Here is a 26,706-nt window from a genome sequence, read left to right as displayed (position 1 = left end):
TATCAAAATATGAACCGATATGGGCAATATGCAATCCCCAACCACCTACATCAATACTAAGTAGCTGTGCAAAATTTCAAGCGGGTAGTTTTACGCATTCGACCGCAATCGGACGGACATGGCTAGATCGAATCAGAATGTTGAGAGGATCCAGAACATAAATACTTTATGGAGTCACAGATCAATATTTCGAGGTGTTACAAACGGAATGACTTGATTAGTATACCCCCATCATATGGTGGTGGGTATAAAAAACTAAACTTTTTGTTTTTGGAACACTCTAATATACATACCTACATATATACTTGTTTAGGGGTTCGGTGGACGGTGTTGCCCCAAGACTTTTGAACCTACAGTTAATTGTCGGATTCTTTTTTGACTCTTCAATACCATTTAATCATGTTTGGTGTATAAATCCGTTTGGTGTTTTTTGAGTGGTGCTGTCCCTAAAACACTCAGAGCCAATTTTACTCGTTCTCTTATATTGGGTTGTCCAAAAAGTAATTGCGGATTTTTCATATAGTCGGCGTTGACAAATTTTTTCACAGCTTGTGACTCTGCAATTGCATTCTTTCTTCTGTCAGTTATCAGCTGTTACTTTTAGCTTGCTTTAGAAAAAAAGTGTAAACAAAGTATATTTGATTAAAGTTCATTCTAAGTTTTATTAAAAATGCATTTACTTTCTTTTAAAAAATCCGCAATTACTTTTTGGGCAACCCAATATTTTATACCTGTATTTTTAGCCCCGATTGATCGATTTCGGGGATTTTTATGCGTGGGATGAATGCTTAGATGCCCGTCCTCAATTCTTTTTTCAGAACAAAATTCGCTTCATCCACCTCCGAGAGGCAATCGTAGCGCAGAGGTAGCATATCCGCCTATGTAGCTGGTTTCGAATCCTGGCGAGAATATCAGATTTTTTTTTTAATCAAGAACTAGCAATGCATTCAGAAAAGTCACAGTTTGGTGCGGTTTATGGGCTGGTAGCATCATTTGACCGCACTTCTTCAAATATGATGCGACTGTGAATGGTGGGCTACCGTAAGATGATATGAAACTTTTTTTTTTTGTCCAAAATGTAAGAGCTTGACTGGCATGACATGTGGTTTCAACAAGACGGTGCCACATGCCACACAGCACGCGTGACAAAGGACTTATTGAGAGGCGAGTTAGGCAAACATTTTATTTCACGTCTGGGACCGGTAAATTGCGAGGTACTATGCCTTATAAAAACTTCTCCCCAAAGAGGTGTCGCCCTGCGGCACGCCGTTCGGATTCGGCTATAAAAGGGAGACCCTTATCATCGAGCAGAGGATTCCTTATAAATTTAAATCTGTACCGATTTTGATCGAAATCCGTACACACCAAAGAAGTCACGGAGAAAGAAATTATGCAAAATTTTGAGAAGAGCGGTTCCTTAATGCGCCTAAGAAGTGAAAATTAGGCGATACAAAACAAATCAAATATGCGAAATCTGAACAGATTTTTACCAATTTCAATAGGCTTCGTCTCTAGGCCATTGAACACTTCTGTGCCATATTTGAAGACGATTGGATGAAAATTGTGATCTGTACTCTGTTTGTAGGCAAATTAACATGAACAGACAGTTTGAAAGACGCACGGACATGCCGACAGACAAACATAGCTAAGTTGAATCAGAAAGTGATTCTTAGTCGATCCGGGACTATATCCCTGTACTATAGTAAAGGTGTAGGGTATAAAAATATCCAAGAGGTATATCTGTTAAGGTACTATGACGACAATTTGCCTTCCGCTTGAATATACGGTAGCCACCGTAGCGCAGAGTTTAGTATGCCCGCCTATGACGCTGAACGCCTGGGTTTGAATCCTGGCGAGACCATCAGAAAAAAAATATCGTCTGGGGTTTTTCCCTCCTAATGCTGGCAACATTTCTCTCCAAAGAGGTGGCGCACTGCAGCACACCGTTCGAGCTCAGCTATAAAAAGTAGACCCTTATCATTGAACTTAAACTTGAATCGGACAGCACTCATTAATATGTGAGAAGTTGCCCATGTTCCTTAGTGGAATGTTCACGGGCAAAATTTGCATTTGAATATACAAGACAACGACCCAAAGCACTGCTCCCATTTCGTGAAGGATTGCTGCTAATCGTATCACATCTTTTGATACGATTTGACTTGAATCCTTTGATTTTAGACCCATGGTTTCTAGGACAAAAATTCGTAAAATTTGTCCTATATTATGACTTTGATAACCATTAGGGAAGAATTTTGTGACCCGTATAAATGGACCCATACTAATGTGCTTTTGCCATTTCTTACATGTTTTATTCTATTTTAGGATCGTTTTTAAATAGTTTCGTTAGTATGTAAATATATTGTTTTGTTGTTGTTTAAAACAATAGACTTAAGACACAAGCACTAATTTCAATGACTCAAATTCTTTTATACCCACATAAGTCTATGTTATTTATAAGCATTACGATTTCAAAAACTCTTACGCTACTTGCACCCGAAGATAGTTAAATGACAAGTTTCATTCGAAACAAAACATCAAGAAAAGAGTGCTCATTGCCTATCAAACAGTTGGTATTGACATTTATAATACCCAGAATGAAAGGTTAACGAAAAGCTTTATCCTTTCAGTTCAATGCAGCATAAGAAGAAATAACCTTTACGTTACTTTTTTTAAGGAGAGAAAAAGCTTACTGGAAAGTGGAAGAGAATAAGAGCATTTACTCTCATGCATCATCATCATCATAGCTGCGAATGTTTTCAATGAAATCTACGTTTTATTACTGCTTGTGTTTCATTTCTCAACACGTTCCTTTGGCGGAATAGTAACAACGGAGGCGGATAACTCTTCCAAGTTGGGGTAGCACAAGTTGCCTAAAAAGCATTACAGTGTCTTGCCATTACATGATGGGATGTTTTGTTGCATAGTCATATGTCAGTTTCCGGTATCAAACATATGTAAATAAAATGACAGAATAAATTTGAAATTTTATGACACTAACTTTTAAGACGGTTAAAAATTTGAAATTTTATATTAAACAAAAGAATTGTATTTTAAATATTTCGGTATAATGTTAAGAAAGCAATATCATGATAATTTCTCCTTCGAGTTGGGCTTTATGCAATACGAAGTTTTGTTTGAAATGGAAAAGGAAGTTCAAAGGAGAAGCTACCACACACCAGCCACTTTGTAGTATAACTGGAGCGTGATAGCCTCAGGGAAAAAAGATTAGATTTGACCTAAGTATGTGGTATGTGGTAAATAACCAGGAAGCATCTTCGCCCTAACAGTCAAAAATATGGACAAATATATTTTAAATACATACAATTGGATATTGTCCGGCTGCAGGCTATAGGATAATCTGATTCTATTACAAGTAAAACAAGTAAAAGAGTGCTAAGTTCGGCCGGCCGAATCTTATATACCCTCCACCATGGATCGCATTTTTTGAATTCTTTTCCCGGTATCTCTTTTTAGGCCAATAAAGGATAAAAGGAAAGAATTAGGGAGATTAGAAATAGGGAAATCGGTTTATATCGGAAATGTATCAAGCTCTAGACCGCTTCCGACTATATTTGATATATATGACACGTTGAAAGTCACTGGAGAAGCTGTTGCACAAAATTTCTGTCAAATTGGATAATAATTGCATCCACTAGAGGCTCCAGAATTTAATATCCCAGATCGGTTTATATGGCAGGTATATCAGGTTTTGGACCGATTTGAACCTTATTCGGTACAGTTGTTGAAAGTCATAACAAATCACGTCACGCAAAATTTCAGCCAAATCGGATAAGAATTGAGCACTGAAGTGGCTCAGAAGTCAAGATTCCAGATTGGTTTATATGACAGCTATATCAAAGCATGGACCGATTTGAAACATACTTGACACAGTTGTTGAAAGTCATAACGAAACACGTCATGCTAAATTTCCGCCAAATCGGATATGAATTGCGCCCTCTAGAGGCTCAAGCAGTCAAGACCCCAGATCGGTTTATTTTCAGCCAAATCGGATGGGAATCGCGGCAGGTAGTGGCTCAAGAAGTCAAGCTTCAAGATCGGTTTATATGGCAGCCATATCAGGTTATGGACCGATTTGAACCATATATAGCACAGTTGTTGGAAGCCATAGCGAAACACGTCATGCAAAATTTCAGGCAAATCAGATAGGAGGGCGCAACCCTCTAGAGACTCAAGAAGTCAAGACCCCATATCGGTTTATATGGCAGCTATATCAAAATATGGTCCGATATGACCAATTTACAATCCCAACCGACTTACACTAATAAGAAGTATTTGTGCAAAACAGACAGACGGACGGACATGGTTCGATCGACTTAAAATACTATGACGATTTAGAATATATATTCAGCTCAATATCTCTATTTTTAATGATTGTTGCGAGATTTCAACAGACCGACGGACGTACATGTCTAGATCGTCTTAGATTTTTACGCTGATCAAGAATATAAAACTTTATAGAGTCGGATATTTCGATGTGTTGCAAACGGAATTACAAAATAAATATATACCCCTATCCTTCGGTGGTGGGTATAAAAACGGGGTTTTGTTTTACTTTATGGTGTAGCGTATATGGTGGAGCGTATAAAAACAAAAACCCGTTTTTATACCCACCACCGAAGGATAGGGGTATATATTTATTTTGTAATTCCGTTTGCAACACATCGAAATATCCGACTCTATAAAGTTTTATATTCTTGATCAGCGTAAAAATCTAAGACGATCTAGACATGTACGTCCGTCTGTCTGTTGAAATCACACAACAATCTTTAAAAATAGAGATATTGTGCTGAAACTTTGCACAGATTCTTTTTTGGTCCATAAGCAGGTTAAGTCTTAGGCTCATAAAAGCCACATTTATAATAAGATTTTGCTGAAATTTAGGACGGTGAGTTGTGTTAAGCCCTTCGTCATCCTTCGTCAATTTGGCTCAGATCGGATCAGATTTTGATATAGCTGCCATATAGACCGATCCTCCGATTCAAGGTCTTAGGCCCATAAAAGGGGCATTTATTGTCCAATGTCGACGAAATTTGGGACAGTGGGTTAAGTAAAGCCCCTCGACATACTTCTGTATTTTGGCCCAGATCGGTTCAGATTTGGATATTACTGCCATATTGACCGATCTCTCGGTCTAAAAGGCGCATTTATTGTCCGATGTTGCCGGAATTTGCCACAGAGAGTTAAGTTAAGCCCCTCCACATATTCCCGCAATTTGGTCTATATCGATCATGATTTGTATATAGCAAATCTTGGCCCCAAAAAAGGCACGTTTATAATCCAATTTAACTGAGATTTGACAAATTGACTTATGTTTGGCTTTTCGACATCAATGTTGTATATGGTTCAAATCGGTTTATTTTAGATATAACTACTAAAAAGACCAATATTTTGTTATACACTATTGCACAATGACTTGTACTTATTAGTATTTGGTCCAAATCGGATCATTTTTCGATATAACTGCTATGGGACATAAGGTATACAATTTTCTCCGGATCTTGTTGAAAGTTTTACATATATACCCGAGGTGGCGGGTATCCAAAGTTCGACCAGGCCAAACTTAACGCCTTTTTACTTGTTTTAAAGTTAGGTGGAAAATGTATGTCTTTTGCTTTGTAATAGTATTTGACTGGTTTCCTAGATCGCGATTTCGTTTGGTAGCACCCAAACTCTTCAGTAGGAGTTGTCAAAAGGGTATGTCATCTATTGCAAAGCAAAAAAAATACACTTTTTCTGCCTAACCTTAAACATTTTTTTTGTTTTTCTATTTATATATCCTATAACCTGAGTCGATTTCAACCAAATTTCGTAAATATTGTGTTAGTCGTCGAAGAAAGCGTTATGCAAAGTTTTTCGCAAGATTCGCAATATTAGTCCACAAATGGGCTAGAAGTGAAAATCAAGCGAAATACAAATATGGCGGCTATATCTAAATCTGCACAAATTTCTGCCATTTCAATTTCAAGAGTATTGGACAACAAATGAGCACCTTATCCCAATATTTTCTCAAAATCGGACGAAAATATATATGGGAGCTATATCTACAGATACAATGGTAGTCGTCCAGGAAATTTTGAGAATATTGGGCTATAAATGCGCTTGCAGTGGCTTTAGAAGTGAAAGTCAGGCGAAATATATATACGGCGGCTATATCTAAATCTGAGCCGATTTCTATGAAATTCACCAGTAATACTAAGTCATAAGAATAATCATAAGAAAATCAGTCCTGCCAAATTTCAAGAGAATTGGACAACAAATGAGCACCTTATCCCAATATATCTCAAAATCGGACAAACATATTTATGTGAGCTATATATATATGGACACAATGGAAGTCGTTGTATAGCCCACAATAACCACATTATTGCAATATTAGTTCAAATCGGATGAACATTTACAAATCTGAACTGATTTTTTCAATTTCAAAACGCCCAAAAAAATGTATGTGCCAAATTTGAAGGTTATCGGACGAAAATTGGGACCTGTAGATTGCACACCATTTAACATGAACAGACAGACAGACGGACATAGCTAAATCGAATCAGAAAGTGATTCTGAGTCGATCGGTATACTTATCAATGGGTCTACCTCTTTACCTCAGTGATACATACAAATTTAACAAACTTATTCTTCTCTGATTTTTAAACTTTTCTATTTTACCTTAGAATTCGCAACACCTTCCCAATAAAAAGTCAAGCGACTGTTCTCCACATTTGGTATTACAACTGCGACAAAGCATAATAGCTATGCCGGCTTTTCGTCTAACCAAACCAAACAGTTTTATTCAAGCTGTTCAACGAAACGGTTGTAAAACGCGCTCCAACACGCAACCGAAGAAAAACTTAAAAAATTTAAACTCGTCGAAACAAGCAAACAACCAAGTTTTAGACGAGTATTTACAATTTTCAGCTGTTTGGCGTATTGCTTTCGTAAGGCAAAACTTTTACCACAACATCGTGAAGAGGAGGCTCACAGCCAAGACCACAACAACCAACACTTGTTGGCCGCCACTAGTTGGCTGTGTAACGCATCGATCTATGCTGTTGCTTTTGCCTTTTTGGTAGTCTTTTTTGTGCCGCTATTTCTTCTTCGTCTTCCCCTGCTTTGGTTACGGCTGTCGCAAAGTTTCGTGTCTTTACAAAACATAAAAAAAACAGAAAGAAAGCAAAAAGGAAAAAAGAAATTTCTTATGGTGTATGATTGGGTTAGGCGTGCGCGCGTTTGTGTGCTGTGTCTGTCATTCGAGTGTTGGTACGTTCAGCCAAAGTTAAAGCTTAAGGCTTATGGTCTTCCATTGGCAATGTTTAGTCGCACTTGAATATCGGAACGGAAAGCACGACACTCTGGAAGTCAGACCCAAGACCGTTGTGTGGGCCAAATTAAACGAATCGTCGTGTGTGAGTGTTTTGTTCGAAAGAAAAAAGCGAGAACAACTCTATGAAAACAAATACTAAAAAAAAAATAAATAAATTTCTAAAAAAATATCAAACTTGATGTTGATGAAGAAATTTTGACAAAAATTGGAATACTGCAATTTCTAAGTGCCTACGAAGTGTTATTTGTGGATATCTGATTGAGTTGTGGAAAAAATAGAAAGTTTCCGTTGAAGGAAACTAAAAACCACGAAATTTTATGTAATTTATTCCCACTGTGCTGAGCTTAGCTCTGCCATGCCCATGTCTAGAGGCTGTTGAAGCTGCTGCTGCTGCTACTGCAACCTGCTGTGTGTGTAACGGTGACATACTTTTTCTTTAAGAAAACTTCTCACAGCAGCTAATGAAAAAAATCAAGATAATAATAAAAAAAAATAATAATAATAATACAAAACAACACGACTTGTAATACAATACACCTGTACAACCCGCTGATGCTTCTTTCATTCGTCTATGTTGGTGAAAAGAAAAAATTGAAAAATATTTCCAATCTGAAGAAGCCAGAGGAAAAAAATATACAAAAATAAAATCAATTAAAATATAACTCATCAAACCAAAAATTTATCTAAACCAGACGGAATAGAAGGAATAATAATAAATCAAGTGATTCCATATGTTCTTCAACTTTAGCTGTATTCAATTAATCACCATTATCAACACCTAGAACAACTTTGAACTTTCCTATTTATCGAATACTTCAATTTTACCACCTGCTGTTGCTATCGCTGCTGCTGCTCCCTCTACTCAAGATGCCTAAAATCACCACACATTTACTTCTACTGATCATTAGCCTTTTGGGCTATTATGCACGCATCGATGCACAAAATATAGGTGAGTGTGTCATCCAGGCTTAGTTTCTTGCACAGCCTGTTTTGTTTTTGCTGTCTTCCCCCTGTTTTTTCTTGCTCAGTTATTCATTTTACCCAATTTGTCTGGCCATAAAAAAGGCATATTTACATCATGCCGCTGTTTTTAGTGGGCCTTCTTTCTATTTCTCTACCATCCACCCAAAGCCAGAAAATGTTTAACAGGTTCTGAGTACTGTTTTTTTGCATTCCGAAAAAAGAACACTTACATAGTTCCTGTTTTATTGCTTTTATTGCCAACACTTGGGGACAAAAAATGAGCACAATAAGCTTATCATTCTTTAATTTTTTTTTTTCACAAAAAAAAAATTGGAAAATTTTGAATGATAAAATTTTTTGTTTCATAAACAAAAGACTTAAGACACAAACTTGAAAAAAAATGTTCAATGATTTACCGTTCGTAGCTACCAGTAAAGTGGGTCTGGTTTCGATTCTCAACAGAGAAGGTGGTGTGTCTCTACGCTTAGACCGTTCTCCAAGTTCTCTGATTTCGCAGAGTTTTGGAACAATGATTTTTTTTGTCCCTCGATATCCCACCGAATATATTTCAGATTGTACTATCTTTGGCCGCCCATAAACAACATGTTACTCATTGCATGGTTTTATATTTCGATATAGTGTGGAGGTAGGAGGTTCGATTATGTACTAAATTGCACCTTATATGGGTATAGCTGCCATTTAGACTAACAGCTGGTTTACTGTACTGGGCTCATACATGGAAATGGCTCTAGACAAAAATAATATTTTTTTCCCGGTACTTATGATTTATTTTACATTAACCCACCAACGCCCGTAACTCAATTCCATTGCCTCATTTTGAGAATTTATTTTTTTTTATAAAATTTTTTTTGGGCCTAAACAAGTAAAAACGGATTAAAGACGGTCGGACCGAGCTTCCGATACCCACCATCTCGGATTTATATATTGGCGTCATTACTTCAAGTCCCTACCTCAGTGTTGGGCATAAAAAAAGTTTTCAACACCAATAGGGAAGAGAGATAGACCCATTGATAAGTATACGAAACTACTCAGAATCATCTTCTGATTCGACTTAGCTATGACCGTATGTCTGTCCGGCCGTCTGTCTGTCCAGGTGTCTGACTGTGTACAAAGTACAGGTCGCAATTTTCGATTTACACGTGTATGTCACAGGCTAGAGACGAAGCCTATTGAAATTTAAAACAAATAAAAATTTGCTAAGTTCGGCCGAGTTGATTCTTGGGTACCCAATACCATAGATTCCGCTTAAAATGGAGTCCGGAGATCGGTTTATATGGGTGTTATATCCGTCAACAAACTGATTTGGATTATACTTGTAACGAATAAAGGAAGTCAAAAGTTATGTTTAAAATGTTATCTAAATTAGGTGAAAATTTTGACTTTTAGTGCTCAAGAAGGGATCGCCTTATATGGGTGCTATATCTGTTAACAAACTGATTTTAATTGTACTTGCCATCAATATTGGAGGTAATAACAAAAATTTTTGTTTGAAATTTTTTCCAAATTAGGCGAAAATTTAGACTTCAAGGGGTTCAAGAAGATATCGGATGTTGAAAGTCATAAAAACAGTCCTTTTGCCAAATTTTAGCTAGTGAGATGAGAATGAGAATCCGGTGATGAGTTTTTATCAGTTTAAAGACGGAGGGAGGAGGTCATAGCTAGAGTCTTTTTGCCGAATTTTACCCAAATCAAACTAGGATTGAGTATTCTAGGGGTTCAAGATGTCAACTCCGGGGATCGGTTTATATGGGGGCTATATCACCGATTTGGATCATACTTGACACAGATGTTTGAAGTCAGGACGGGAGTTCTTATGCCGAAATCTACTTTTTTTCAATTTCAATTTAACTTTATTAATATTGTTTACATATTCAAATGTTGCCCCAGCGCCCTAAAAGCTTTATTGGGACTATTGTTAAAAATATATAAGATGACGTTAATACCTATTATTCGCCTAGGTTTAGGAGGATTCAAAATTCAAGACCCCGTAGGTTCTTCCGAGTCCAACGTTTGGTTCAAAATTCTCAAGACCCCGTAAGTTATTCCCGAGTCCAACGTTTGGACATGTTTTTGCATATTCGTAATCTACTTGACAATACCATTCATTTGATACCCATACTTAACACTGTTATTGGTAACCATAACAAAACACCTCAAGTAAAATTTCTGAAAAATTTGATAAGAGTTACGCCCTCTAGAGGCTTATGAAGTTAAGATCTGAGATCGGTTTGTATGGCAGCTTTACACAAATCTGGACCGAACTGAGCCAAATTGAAGAAAATTGTTGAAAGGCCTAACATTCACTGTCCCAAATTTTGGCGAAATCGGACTATAAATGGGCCTTTTATGGGCCCAAGACCATAAATAGACAGATCGGTCTATATGGCAGCTATATCCAAATCTGAACCTATCGGGGCCAAATTGAAAAAGGATTGTTGACTTTCGTAACACAACTCACTGTCCCAAATTTCAGCAAAATCGTATAATAAATGTGGATTTTATGGGCCCAAGACCCTAAATCGGTGGATGGGTCTATGTGGCAGCTGTATCCAAATCTGGACCGATCGGGGCCAACTTGAAGAAGGATGTCGAGTGGCCTAAGAAAACTCACTATCCCAAATTTCGGCAAAATCGGATAATAAAAGTGGCTTTTATGGGCCTAAGACCCTAAATCGGCGGATCGGTGTATATGGGCGCTATATCAAGATATAGTCGATATAGGCCATATTCGAACTTCAGCTGATTATGGTTAAAAAAAGAAGCTATGCAAAGTTTCAACTCAATATCTCTATTTTTTAAGCCTGTACCATGATTTTAACAGACAGACGGACGGACATTGCTTGATCGTTTTAGATTTTTACGACGATCAAGAATATATATACTCTATAGGGTCGTAAATCGATATTTCGAAGTGTTGCAAACGGAATGACAAAATTAGTATACCCCCATCCTTCGGTGGTGGGTATAAAAATTAATATTCCCCCATACTTCGGTGGTGGGTATAAAAACCAAATGATAATACATGGTTTGCTGGGATTTTGATGGCTCCTCCAAGTTCAAATACCTGCAATCTTATTTATATGTTCCTATGGGAAATAAGACATTTTTTCACATATCAAAAACATTTTTTTTACACTTAGCGTCCAACCAAGTGTGTGTATGTATGTTCACTACCTCCAATGAATGTTGCGCCCTTCACAAAAAAATCATCCACAATTTGTTTTTAAGATACATTACTAAATAGTTTTCTCTACAAATTACTCACGTTTTGTTTTTTATAGCTAAATTTTATTAATGGTTGAAACATTCAAAATATCTATCAAGGTTGCCATCAACCATATAAACAAAACAAAATTTTAAATAATTTTATGCAAGCCAATTCAAGGTTATGTAAGTGATTGTCTTTGTGGTACTTAAACAATTTCATCCTTAACATTGTTTCATTTAAATATGCGTGGCATAGGTCAAATATTTTTGTAAGCCATTGATGACTGATCGCTATGATGACTGTTAAAGTTCGTGTCTTAAGTCTTTCGTTTTTGAATGACGTTGCATATTGCAATTAGGTAATGGTGAATCTGCCTTACTTACGGCAAGGTTCGAATGAAAACGAATTATGGAATTGGTGTTAAGAGAGAAGATTTCACAATAATCCTTAGCATACATAAATGAATTAAATAAAGGAAAATCGAAGTTATTAACAAAATTAAAACCAAAAAAATAGCCAAAAACATAAAAAGCTAAATTACTTGATGAATAAAAAATTATAAGTGTGAAAATTTGATTAGAAACAATAACAAATTGGTTATAAAACTGGATACAATCCCTTTTAAATAATTATCAAAACTTTGGGGTTATACAAAACACTATTGCCCAAAAAGTAATTGCGGATTTTTCATATAGTCGGCGTTGACAAATGTTTTCATAGCTTGTGACTCTGTAATTGCATTCTTTCTTCTGTCAGTTATCAGCTGTTACTTTTAGCTTGCTTTAGAAAAAAAGTGTAAAGAAGTATATTTGATGAAATTTCATTCTAAGTTTTATTAAAAATGCATTTACTTTCTTTTAAAAAATCCGCAATTACTTTTTGGGCAACCCAATATATAAAATATATTTTGTTTTTACAAAGAGTCCTATATGCAATTAACTTAGCCATTAAAGAAAAATCAATTTTTCGCTCTAAATTCCTGAAAGAAAAAAAAAATATTATTCTATTTTATTATCCACACCTGCTTTCTACACTTTTGCAATTTGACTTATTCACGTTTTTCTTAGTTAAAAAAAAAATGAACCAAACATTGGCATGAATGACTTCTTATTGCTGGGGCCAATGAAGACAGATTAAAGAATGACCAAACGGACAGACGAACGACCGGCAACTAAGTAAAAACATTTTAACTTTATTCCATCGTGGCTGACCATTAAACCTAAGTGTCTTGTTAAGTTGGTCAATTTGTTGGTGAAGTAAGTTGTGTCAATTAGTGGTTGCGCTGCTTGTCTCTGTGGTTTTGGGGTGCTCTTCTGAATTCATGGGACAGTCAGTTAGACACTCACAGAGCAAAACTGACTTGTTCTGATGAGTAAATATTTGTTTTGACATATACATGATGAATTGAAATGTATTGTATTTTGAACAACTGACGTCTTTTTGCCGAGTTTTTTTCAATTTTTCTTGACATGTCTACTTTTATGGACTTGTTTTTTTTTTCTTGGCAAAAGTCAAAAGTTTTTGCCATACCAAGGGGTTACGTTAAATTGTAAAGTCAATTTTTTATTTGCGGAAACGGATGTTTAACTTTAGCACATTTTTGGCATTTTTGTAGTTTTTGCCATGAGTAACGAAAAGAATGTCAAAGACTAATTGGGTTTTGAATTTAGTTTTGTGCATGAAACGAGTAATTTTGTAAAATGGAGAGTTTAGGTTAATAGTTATCTATTATGGATAAAGATTCAATATCTTCAATATCTCTAGGAGCAAAATGTTCCTTCCTTCTTTTTTTTTGTGCATTTGTTTAACATGTGAAAAAATTGCATCACGCGAAAACTACATTTGTTACCTTACTTTCTAAAAACATATTGATGGCTGCAATCATTACAAACATCTTCCTTCAGCAATGGATCTAGCAATTAGGAAAAATAAAAATGTAGAAAACTTATTTTTATGCCCTCCACTATAGGATGGGGTATACTAATTTCGTCATTCTGTTTGTAACTCCTTGTAATATTCATCTAAGATCCCATAAAGTATATATATTCTTGATCGTCATGACATTTTGAGTCGATCGAGCCATGTCCGTCCCTCCGTCCATCCATCCATCCGTCCGTCTGTCTGTCGAAAGAACGCTAACTTTCGAAAATGTAAAGCTAGCCGCTTAAAATTTTGCACAAATACTTCTTGTTAGTGTAGGTCGGTTGGGATTGTAAATGGGCCATACCGGTCCATGTTTTGATATAGCTGCCATATAAACGGATTTGGGGTCTTGACTTCTTGAGCCACTAGAGGGCGCAATTATTATCGGATTATGTGAAATTTTGTTCAAATCTCTCCATAACCTGATATAGCTGTCATATAAATCTATCTGGGAACTTGACTTCTTGAGCGTCTAGAATGCGCAAATCTTATCCGATTTGGCTGAAATTTTGCACGACGTGTTTTGTTGTGACTTCCAAAAACTGTGCTAAGAATAATTCAAATCGGTTCATAATCTGATATAGCTGCCATATAAACCGATCTGGGGTCTTGACTTCTTGAGCCACTAGAGGGCGCAATTATCCGATTTAGCTGAATTTTGCATAAGGTGTTTTGTTATGACTTTCAACAACTGAGCTAAGTATGGTTCAAATCGGTCTATATCCTGATATAGCTGTCATATAAACAGATCTGGGGTCTTCACTTATTGTGCCACTAGAGGGCGCAATTATTATCCGATTTAACTGAAATTTTGCATGAGGTGTTTTGTTATGACTTTCAACAACTAAGCTAAGTATGGTTCAAATCGGTCTATAACTTGATATAGCTGTCATATAAACCGATCTGGGGTCTTGGCTTCTTGAGCCACTAGAGGGCGAAATTATTATCCGATTTAGCCGAAATTTTGCATGAGGTGTTTTATGGTGGGAGCAATTCCTATCCGATTTGGCCGAAATTTTGCATTGCGTGTTTTGTTATGACTTTCAACAACTGAGCTAAGTATGGTACAAATCGGTTCATAACCTGATATAGCTGCCATATAACCCGATCTGGGATCTTGACTTCTTGAGCCACTAGAGGGCGCAATTATTATCTGATTTAGCTGAAATTTTGCATGACGTGTTTTGTTATGACTTTCAACAACTGAGCTAAGTGTGGATCAAATCAGTTCTTAACCTGATATTGCTGCCATATAAACCGATTTGGGGTCTTAACTTCTTGAGCCTATAAAGGGCGCCATTATTATCCGATTTGGCTGAAATTTTGTACAACGGCTTCTTCCATGACCTTCAACATACGTGTCGAATATGGTCTGATACAGCTCCCCTATAAACTGATCTCCCTATTTTACTTCTTCAGCCCCTAAAGCGCGCAATTATTACCAAATTTGGCTGAAATTTTACACAATGACTTCTACTATGGTCTCCAATTTTCAGTTCAAGTGCGGTCCGGAATGAACCATAATAGTTCCAATAACATAGCAATTATTTTGTTTTATCCTTTGCTTCCCCTCCACCATAGGATGGGGGTATACTAATTTCGTCATTCTGTTTGTGACACCTCGAAATATGCGTATGAGACGCCATAAAGTATATATATTCTTGATCGTCATGTCATTTTAAGTCAATCTAGCCATGTCCGTCCGTCTGTCTGTCCGTCCGTCCGTCTGTATGTCGAAAGCACGCTAACTTTCGAAGGAGTAAAGTTAGCCTACTGAAATTTTGCACGAATACTTCTACTACTAATAGTGTAGGTCGGTTGCGATTGTATTGGGTTGCCCAAAAAGTAATTGCGGATTTTTCATATAGTCGGCGTTGACAAATTTTTTCACAGCTTGTGACTCTGTAATTACATTCTTTCTTCTGTCAGTTATCAGCTGTTACTTTTAGCTTGCTTTAGAAAAAAAGTGTAAAAAAAGTATATTTGATTACAGTTCATTGTAAGTTTTATTAAAAATACATTTACATTCTTTTAAAAAATCCGCAATTACTTTTTGGGCAACCCAATAAATGGGCCATATCGGTCCATGTTTTGATATAGCTGCCATATAAACCGATCTTGGGTCTGGACTTCTTGAGCCAATAGACTGCACAATTCTCATCCGATTTGGCAGAAATTGTGAACAACGGCTTCTCTCATGACTTTCAACATGGTCTGAATCGATCAATAGCTTGATACAGCTCCCATATAAACCTATCTCCCGATTTTGCTACTTGAACCCCTCAAGGCGCATTTCTTATCCGAATAAACTGAAATATTACACAATGTCTTCTACAATGTTCGGCATTCATTTATGGTCCGAATCGGATTATAACTTGATATAGCTCCAATAGCATAATAGTTCTAATTCAATATTCATTGTTTGCCTAAAAAGAGATACCGCGCGTAGAACTCGACAAATGTGATCCAAGGTGGAGAGTATATAAAATTCGGTCCGACCAAACTTAGCACTCTCTTACTTGTTCTTCTTCTGGTTGTATTTCATTGGGAGTTATTGCCCATGCCCTTTTTTTCTTCTTCTTCTCGTAATATATTCTAAACAAGTCCAAAATGGAAAAACAGATGGACATAAATAGATCAACTAAAAGTTTCAAGGTAATTAAGAATATATATAAATTCAATGTTAATCGAAATCCCTATTTTCTGGTGCTGAAAACTTGATAATATATGGTATTCCCTCCCAAACCCATGGTGGTTCTTATATTTTACAATTTTTTTCCATATTTTTCTAACGCCCGTTAAAAAAAAATCCAAACCAAAAACTAAAGAAATCCAAATCGTTGACAATTATACAGATTTTTGTTGTTGTTATTATTTGCAACAACAAACCCAGTTTACTACATTACAGTAGTGAAGAAAACTAAAACTGAAAACAGGTGCAGCTGTAAATGTTTATTTTTTTTTGGCTTAGTAAATGTGAAAAAATGTTTGGTATGTTTATGGCATTTTCTTTATTAAAGCACAAAAAAATTGTAAATTGCTGGCAATAATAAGTCACTGGTTGTTGGTGGCTAAGTTTTCAGTGCTCATAAAAAATGTAATTTCTAGCATTTGAATGTGAATGTGAGTTAGGTTGCAATTTTTTTTTTTATATTTTTGCCTTATGCTTGTATTGTGTGGCCAAGAAAAAGTTCATCTCTTAAGTCTTTTGGTTTTCGGTTGGTTGGTGCAGTTGTATTTTTTAGGTCAATGAAAGTGTGAAAAATGTTTGAAATATTTTTAACAGTATTTTTTTAAAAAATCATGGTAAGAAAGGTTGAGTTTTAATAAAGTCAACGCTAATATTGAGTTCTATTAACCAAAAGAATTGTTTTTTTATTACAAACTTTTTGTTTGTTAAACTATAGTTAAGAATGTTGTTCATTGGAATTAACTGAAAGATGGTTGGCATTATGCCTGAGATTGAATCCTGATGAGAACATAGCATGATCTTCGGTCATCTGTTCATCACTAAATGCTGTCTGTATTTATGAAAATTGCGATTTATTTAAACTTCTATCGTTTGTGTTCCTCTTTCAATAGGTTAGGTTAACAGGTGTGTCTCATATCATTGATCATCGTCCAGAATTCATAATAAGAGAGGCTCAAGGCCCGTCTTGAAATGTTTTCCAAAAATATTACACACCTCATATAAGTTAAGATGACGACTTTTCGTTTTAATTCTTAAGCTTAAAAGTTGGCTTTTTTTGTTCTTAATTGTCTATTTGATTTTGATTTCCATAAAATTTCCATTCATCCTTCTTATTAATCTTCTGCATAAAAATTAATCATGTAACCATTAAAACCTAAACATTTTCCTCTATAGTATTCTACATTCACACATTAGGTCCCTAGTTCTTCTTCAATTTTCCTTTGGTCTCTTCCATCTTCTAGAGAAAATTTACAGTTCTTGTTTTCATACTAAGTTACTATTAAAGCTTATTCTATAACTTTCTTTGTTATTTTTTTCCCCCAGCTTCTGCATATTCATGGGATTTTGGTCTTTTTTCCCTCTATTTCTTAAAATGAAACTTCTTTATCACCAAATATGAGAACAAAAAATAAAAGAGTTAGAAATTCAATAGGCAGTCATATAATTTGCATAGAATTGAAAAGCAGCAACTTTTCATTGATATCTGAAGATTCATTTCTGTGCTTTTGTCGCTTTATTTCTTTCAACGTCTTTTCTTTAATCAGCTATTGTTTTAAATTTATCGAACAGTTATTAATGATGCAACGCAAAGGGTTAATGCACAGTTCTAAGGTATTTGTTTTTCTATGTATAACAGGTAGGCTGAAGAAGACTTGAGTAGGTATTGTAGGAAGAATTGAGGTGGAGAAAGAAGAATCGAAGGTCATGAGTAACTTAGGTATTATTAAAGTTAAAGGTGAGAAAGTAATAATGATTTATACTTTTTAGAAGATTAAAACATGAAAATTTTTAGTTTTGGACCATCATTGATATGCTGAAATAAAGAAAAGGCAAACACTTCTTTAAATGTCAAATTCGAAAATAGTCATTGTTTAACTTAAAATTGTGTCAAAATTAAACATTCAAAAAACAAACAAGTAAAAAGGCGTTAAGTTCGGCCGGGCCGAACTTTGTATACCCACCACCTCGGGTATATATGTAAACCACCTTTCATCAAAATCCGGTGAAAATTGCATACCTTATATCCCATAGCAATTATATCGAAATATGTTCCGATTTGGACCAAATACTAATCGGTACAAGTCAATGTTCAATTGTGTATAAAAAAATAATGGTCTTTTTAGTAGCTATATCTAAAAAAAACCGATCTGAACAATATACGATACAGATGTCGAAAAGCCTAACATAAGTCACTGTGTCAAATTTCAGTGAAATCGGATTATAAATGCGCCTTTTATACGGCTAAGACTTTAAATGAAGATATCGGTCTATATGGCAGCTATATCCAAATCTGGACCGATTTGGGCCAAGTTGCAGAAAAATGTCGAAGAGCCTAACACAACTTACTGTCCCAAATTTCGGCAAATCGGACAATAGATGCGCCTTTTATGGCCCCAAAACCTAAAACCGAGAGATCGGTCTATATGGCAGCTATATTCAAATCTGGACCGATCTGAGCCAATTTGACGAAGGATGTCGAAGGGCATAACACAACTCTCTGTCCCAAATTTCAGCAAAATCGGATAATAAATGTGGCTTTTATGGGTCTAAGACCCTAAATCGGAGGATCGGTCTATATGACAGCTACATCCAAATCAGGACTGATCTAGGCCAAATTGACGAAGGATGTCGAAGGGCCTAACACACCTTACTGTCCCAAATTACAGCAAAATCGGATAACAAATGTGGCTTTTATGGGCCTAAGACCCTAAATCGGAGGATCGGTCTATATGGGGGCTATATCAAGATAAAGTCCGATATAGCCCATCTTCGAACTTAATCTGCTTGTGGATCAAAAAAGAATCTGTGCAAAGTTTCAACTCAATATCTCTATTTTTAAAGACTGTAGCGTGATTTCCCCATAAGATTTTCGCCGTCCTACCGTTCATTTCGTTGTTCCACAATGTTGCATGCGCATTCGTCGCCCACTCCCTCAACTCGGTCTGCGTCGACCCGAAAGGCTTCGGGTTAACCAAGTTTATTGACGGCAGTGGTCTGGCCTTCACCGCCAAATCGTCTGCCCTTTCATTTTCCCTTAATCCGTTATGGCCCCGCACCCAAACGATGCGGATTTTGCCATCCTCAGAGAAGACGTTAAACTCCTTCTTACATTGCAAGACTGTTCGTGACCTTACCGTCCTGGTTGTTATTGCCCTTATGGCAATTATACTGTCGGTAAAGATGATCACACTCGACGTCCTCGCGTTAGCACCACACCACTTCACGCATTCCGCGATCACCCGGATTTCCGCCTGCAGGACCGTATTATGGTCAGGCAGTCAAAAAAAGATCTCAGTACCTGGATTCTCAATGTAAACACCCAGGCCCACCCTGTCCTCTAGCTTTGATCCATCCGTTTAACATGATCTACCAGATGCTAATACTAGGGTTCCGTCAATCCAAGACTGTGCCGATGGCAGCAGTGCCTCGCACTTGACTTCAAGGTACATCTCAGGTATCCGATCGGAAACCTCTTCCCTTCCTTCCAGGTTTCCTATCGTCGCCACGATTATACCGCGATGGTATGAGCTGCTCCCATCCTCAATTCATTCTCACACCGCTTTATGTCTCATAGCTTCAAAGGCTGCCTTACACTTAATTTGAATGTCAATGGGTCGGATATCTAGAATAGTCTCCAGTGCCCTATTGAGCGTGGTCCTCATCGCTCCGCCTATGTCAAGACAACATGTTCTCTGAACCTGTTGTATGGTCCTTATGTTGCACTTTTTCTCCATAGCAGCCCACCAAACTACTGAAGCGTAAGTAAGTATTGGTCTAATCACGCTCCCGTAGAGCCTAGGATTCAGGCCCCATTTCGAGCCTATGGCCCGTCTACATAGTGCCCAACATCTGTGAGCCTTCTCAGTACGCTCCTGAATGTGACACTTCCAATTAAGTTTCCTGTCCAAGCTCACACCTAAGTATTTGACCTTGTCAGATATCGATCGAATCGTCTTATTGAGGAAACGTGGTGCGTTAAACTGGCCCACCTTCGTCTTCCTCGTGAACAGGCATATTTCAGTCTTCTCTGGATTAAATTGAGACCTCTGAGTCTAGCCCAGTCATATGCCATATGCAGACCCTTTTGGCCCTTCTGCATAGCTCGTTCGGATCCTTACCCCTTAGAAGTATTATAACATCGTCTGCGTAGCAAACGGGTTCAAATCCCTCCTCAGTTAGCATCCGTAATAGGTCATTTATGGTGGTCACCCATAGGAGTGGCGATAAAATGCCCTCTGTGGTGCGCCATGTGCCACTTTCTCCCATATATTTATGCCATGCGACACACAATTTATCCACCTGTTCCTTAGCATATGGTTTATCCAGTCTCTAAGGACCGGGTCCACCCTGTACTGTCCTAAGGATTGGATCAGTACCGGGTGGACCCGATGCTTAGAGACTAGATAAACCATATGCTAAGAAACAAGTAAAAAAATTGTGTGTCGCATCCATTCAGAGTAAGTTTTGAAGTGAAGCCCAATGACCGATCTCTCGATTTCAGTTCTTGGATCCAGAAAAGGCTACTTTACTGACCGATTTCTATACAATCAGGAACATTGAGTTGTAGACCCCCTAGCCATATTTTGTAGGTAAAATATCATAACAGACAGAAGTTGGTTGTTTGAACATGTCACAAATATGATTTGCTTTATTCCGAAGGAAAGTATTCGAAAGTATTCATTGCATCAGTCTTAAGATATATTACCCAAGGATTTTTTTTGTCAGCACAATGAACATTCACCTTGTTATACTTTAACATTCAAACATGTTGTGAATAATAAATTTAGAATATATTCCGATTTGATTTAAGTTTTTCCAAATCGAATGTGAGGCATCAAGGTCTAAACATTTTATGAAAATCAGGTACGCATATTAATTACTTTTGAAAAAAAAAACACAGGTTTAATGGACTTATTTCATTCATTTCAAACAAAGTGTAGATGATTTTAGGCGCTAAACGCTTAAAATTTGTTCACTTGCTCAAAAAACAAATTTCACATATGAAATCATCTTTGTTTTGATGTTATTTTATTTGACTTGACTGAAATCTCCTCACTTATCTTGACTCATTTATTTATATATGGCCTTACATGACTAACAATTGCTTATTTCAAATGCATTCCACACCTAGATATGATGATGATAATCATTAGGCAATTTGCCTTTTTGGCCGGCAAAGATTCACAAAAAATAATTACAACAGTGAAGATCTTTGTTAAGACCATACGCATACACATAAACAAATCTCTGTTAACTCATTAACACAAGGGTCATAGTTCTGCAGTTTTGCCAAAGAGATAACAAACAACACAAACTTGAGCATAATTTATTAACAAATTGCCTTAAAATAGCAAGAAATAAAATAGACAAGAAAATGTTAAAAGCAACCGCCTAGTTGGACATACACCATATTTCTAAACAAATTAACATGTGCAGGTTTTGTAAATCATTTAGAGATAACAAATTACCCAAGTATTCATACATTCATTCACACAATATTATTGCAACATTAGCAGCTGTTTAAAAATACGAATGCAATTAAAAAATTTAAGTGCGTTGTATTTTTAAATTCGTGCTTATTTTCTTTGGGTATTCATTCTTCAAAACAAAGATAAACCCCAGAATAGCTATTGTACCGAGTTTGTGTCTTAAGTCTTTTGATTTGAGAGGGTGTAGACAAAACGTTTGCCTTCGTTAACCTTCAAGAAACCCAAAACTGAGAAAAAACTCTTGAAAAATAGCACCCAAAATAAAGTTTTAACATCTTTGCTTTTAACCAAAAAAAAAAAAACCCTTTCGACCATCTATGGAAATTATGCACTTTAAGTAAAATTGCGTAAATCGCCAGCCTAACACAGAGGCCAGCCATAAACTTCACTTCAAGCTGCACTTAGCACGTTTTATGAAGCAATCACAACTCTAAAGAGTTATAAACTTTAACAAACCATCATGGTGGGCAAGCGACCAACTTCTCAAGCAGCCAGCCATTGGTAGCTTGGCTTTCAGCCAATGGAAAATGCAAATTAAACGAATTGCTAGAAATCCATCTTCCTCCCGCATTTTATTTGAATAAAGCAAAAGTTCGTCGATCGAAGACAGTGAAAAACATTGAGGTAATTTAAATTTGAAAAATTTTAAAACTCAGTTTTGAATGGTTTTTTGTGTACACATAAAAATTCAAAGGAGGTTTGGTATTGTAGAGAAAATTTGCATATAAATTGAAAACTTTGGCATTGTTTACATCAAATAAGCATTAAAATAAAACTTAAAATACATGCGTATTATTGATGGTATTATTGTTATTTACATTTAAACTTCAATTCATTTTTGTCTTAATGACAATATTTTAAGCTTTTTAGTTTATTTTTAATGAGATACCAAAATATGGGTCTCTGGCTCTTTTTTTTATTGAATAGACCATTTATGCACACCTTGTACTACAATAATTCCCGATGGTATGTCTTTAAATATGTAAAAATTTAAATTGAGAAAAACACTAAATTGGTCTTCCTTTACTTCTAAGTGATGTTGGTCGCTTAAATCTGTAAATATGCCAAAGTCATTCTGATTAAAAATTTACTTTAATTATTGGGTTGCCCAAAAAGTAATTGCGGATTTTTCATATAGTCGGCGTTGACAAATTTTTTCACAGCTTGTGACTCTGTAATTGCATTCTTTCTTCTGTCAGTTATCAGCTGTTACTTTTAGCTTGATTTAGAAAAAAAAGTGTAAAAAAAGTATATTTGATTAAAGTTCATTCTAAGTTTTATTAAAAATGCATTTACTTTCTTTTAAAAAATCCGCAATTACTTTTTGGGCAACCCTAAATACGATTCGGAAAAATCCTCAACTGGGTTAAGTTGGTTGGAAGGGACTAACGAAGGGAAATCTTAGGATCCGTTGAGAACAATAAATCGACCAAATGTGTTGTGGTACTAGCTCACATGTCTGCTATTGTTTTGGTTGAGAAAACAGGCAGTTGGTAAAGATTTTACTGGCTCCGTAGCATAAACCCAATCGTCAAGGTTAGCATTGCGTAAAATAAATTTGTAACAGGATATTCCCTAACTCCTTCCATGCCATTGTACTCACATGAGTACAGTAAATTAGAAATTTATAGAACTTCATGTTTACAAAAAATAAGCATCACGCTCGGTTTCTTCCATTAAACTTCCATTGGACAACTAACTTAAAAAGTAGAAAAAATGAAACACCAGCAAAAAAGTTCCACGGGATTTTTTTTACTTTAAGATCTCTTAACGAGATCGCTGAAAAGGGTGTCGGGTCACAGAGATATTCCAGGGAATTGTAAACCGGGAGAGTTTGCGAGACTAGGAGCTATCTAAGACATTCTATGGAAACTGAAATCAGTGGATATGCCTCCAGCGACATGTAAGCTAAGTCTTCTATATCAGGCCCGGAGGGCATTCCAAAACTATCTGGCCTAATCTAGACTTGACGAGGTCTACCGCTTTGCGGTCACTGGTTAGAACAGACGTCTCAGTCTTATCTTATCAGAAAACATGCTGACAGACTGAAGGTTGCCAGCAACGACTTTTGCAAAAGGCCATACTAAATGGGCCAAAATACTGAAAAAAGTAAATTTTCAAATAGTGCTATTTTCATTGTTAAATACCAAGTAGTAATATTTTATTGCACACATGTGTAAAGAACCTTTTTATACCCACCACTATAGGAAGGGGGTACACTAATCTAATCATTCCGTTTGTAACACCTCGATCTCGAAATATTCGTCAAAGACCTTGTAAAGTATATATAAATATTCTGGATCGTCTCGACGCTCTGAGTCGATCTAGCCATGTCTGTCGAAATCACGATAGCGGTCGAACGCGTAAAGCTAGCTCTTTCAAATTTTGTACAGATACTTAATATCAATATAGGTCGTTGATGATTGTGGATGGGCCATATCGGTTCAGATTTGAATTCTTGAGCCCCCGAAAGCCTCAATATCTGCCCTTTTTGCGTGTGGCGTTCTGTTATGACTTCCAGCAAATGCGCTTTGTACGGTCCAAATCAATCGGTCTATGAACTGCTATAGCTCCCACATAAACCGATTTCCAGATTTGACTTCTTGAGCCCTTACAAGTCTCAATTTTTGTCCGATTTGTCTATATAGCGTTTTGTTATGACTTTTAACCACTGCGTCAAGTACGATTCAAATCGGTCTATAACCTGATATAGCATCCATATAAACCGCCTGAAATTTTGCGTACGGTGTTCTGTTACGACTTTCAACAATGGTGACAAATACGGTCAAAATCAGTCTATAACCTGATATAGCTCCAATGTAAAGCGGTCTCTCGATCATCCGTGTTCGGTTCTAGAAGCTTTGGCTTTTGCTGGTTTGACAGAAGTTTGGTATGTATTGGGTTGCCCAAATAGTAATTGTATTTTTCATATAGTCGGCGTTGACAAATTTATTCACAGCTTGTGACTCTGTAATTGCATTCTTTCTTCTGTCAGTTATCAGCTGTTACTTTTAGCTTGCTTTAGAAAAATGTGCAAAAAAAGTATATTTGATTAAAGTTCATTCTAAGTTTTATTAAAAATGCATTTACTTTCTTTTAAAAAATCCGCAATTACTTTTTGGGCAACCCAATAGATTAAAATTATGACCTTCAACTAAATTTATATTGTATAAATGTTTTGCAGAATGCATGGTGGTGAGTTCCCGAGATTCGGCCCGGCCGAACTCACCACGCTATTACTTGTTTTGTATCACTTCTATAAAACACAGAAAGAATCATATAAACATCTCCATTCTATCGGATTTTATGTGACGACAACATAGAAGTCAATTTTTCAAAAAAACAGGTTTTTTCAAATTTTTTTCACCGTCACCATTACACATGAAAACCGACCGCCTTAATTAACGAAATATACCTTATTTTAAGGTAAATCTCCATACCTTTGCAACCAATTTTTTCTAGTGTAAAATCATCATTTGCGAACCGATTCTTACGAAATTTGGCACAGGGGAGTCTGTTATGAGTATCGATGTTACAGCTGAATTTGATAGAAATTGGTTCAGATACAGATATAGCTCCCATATATATATATATATCGCCCGATTTAAAATTTTAAAGAGATTTGCAAGCGCATGTATCAACCGATCTTCTTAAAACTTTACACTACGCTTTCTTCTACGACTACCATAAAACGCGCGGATTTTGGTCGAAATCTGTCAGATTTGGATTTATGTCTCGTATACATATTAGTCCGGTTTGGTTTAACGTGATCATTTGATAGCCGGTTCACATGACATTTGGCACAAAAGATAACCAAATGACTCCCGACATTGCTGCTGAATTTCACAGAAATTGGTACATATTCAGATATAGCCCCCATATATATTTATCAACTGATTTTCACTTTAAAGGCTTTTGTCGCCGTATTTCTTAGCAGATTTTCTCTACATTTTGCATAATGCCTTTTTCTTTGATTTTAACTACGTATGCCGATTCTGGTTAAAATCTTTAAGATTTAGATTTAGTTCTCATAGATATTTTCATCCGATTGTGGCTAATATTGCAATAATTTGGTCATTTATTAACGGATCCTCACAAAATTTCTCACTAAGGTTTCTCTTATGACTTTTCTGAACTCTGCTAATTTTCATAGGAATCCACTCAGATTTATATATAGCTGCCATATATATGTATCTCCCGATTTTCACTTTTACGAACTTTTCTAACGCATTTATCAACCGATATTCTCAATATTTTGCACTAAGATTTTTTCTATAAATTCCACATTCCTGGATTTTGTTCGAAATTCTACATTTCAAATTAAAGCACATCAGAAAAAATTTTCAGCGGTGGTTATTCCCTCCTTATGCTGGCGACATCTGTGAGGTACTAGCCATGTTAAAACTTCTCCCCAAAGATGTGTCGTACTGCAGCACGCCGTTCGGCGCAGTATGAACAATGCTCTGCTATATCTGGAGCTGCTCATTGTTATAGTAGATTCAACTAGCGGGGCGATCTGTCGTTAAAAACGAAGGCTTGGTTTTGATTTTAGACCTATTTCGATTTTTGGAGGCCACCGTGGCGCAAAGGTTAGCATGCCTACCTATGGCGCCAAACGCCAATCGCGGCTTGAACATCAGAAATTTTTTTTCTGCGTACGTTATCCCCTTACAAATGCTAGCGACATTTGTAAGGTATACCGCCAAGTTAAAACTTCTCTAACAACTGGTGTCGCTAAGCGTTATGCCGTTCGGACTCAGCATAAACAAGTAAAAGCGTGCTAAGTTCGGCCGGGCCGAATCTTATATACCCTCCACCATGTATCGCATTTGTCGAGTTCTTTCCCGGTATCTCTTTTTAGGGAAACATATGATAAAAGAAAAGAATTGCTATGCCAATGGAGCTATAATATAAAGTGGTCGTCCGATTCGGCCCATAATTGAAATGAATGTCGGAGAGCGTAAAATTTCAGTCAATTCGAATAAAAAATGCGCCCTTAAGGGGCTCAAGAAGTAAAATAGGGTGATCGGTTGATATGGCAGCTGTATCAGGCTATAGATCGATTCAGACCATA

At 36.4% G+C, this 26,706-nt stretch overlaps 1 protein-coding gene across 4 annotated transcripts in view; it reads left to right on the top strand.

Annotated features, from left to right (window-relative positions):
• The first annotated feature begins 6,821 nt into the window (after positions 1-6,821).
• Positions 6,822-26,706, top strand: part of LOC106081083 (uncharacterized) — a 155,395-nt gene continuing 135,510 nt past the window's right edge. For all 4 annotated transcript variants that reach the window (XR_009398058.1, XM_059367453.1, XM_059367452.1 and 1 more), the window contains exon 1: positions 6,822-8,285. Coding sequence is in view for 3 of the 4 variants with exons in the window: in XM_059367453.1 (XP_059223436.1) it covers positions 8,204-8,285 (82 nt within the window). In the remaining variant the exon portion in view is untranslated. The remainder of the gene's footprint in view (positions 8,286-26,706) is intronic.

This window comes from Stomoxys calcitrans, chromosome 4 (genome assembly GCF_963082655.1).
Source record: "Stomoxys calcitrans chromosome 4, idStoCalc2.1, whole genome shotgun sequence".
Classification (NCBI taxonomy): Eukaryota; Metazoa; Arthropoda; class Insecta; order Diptera; family Muscidae; genus Stomoxys; species Stomoxys calcitrans.
This window is presented reverse-complemented; position numbering and strand designations above follow the sequence as displayed.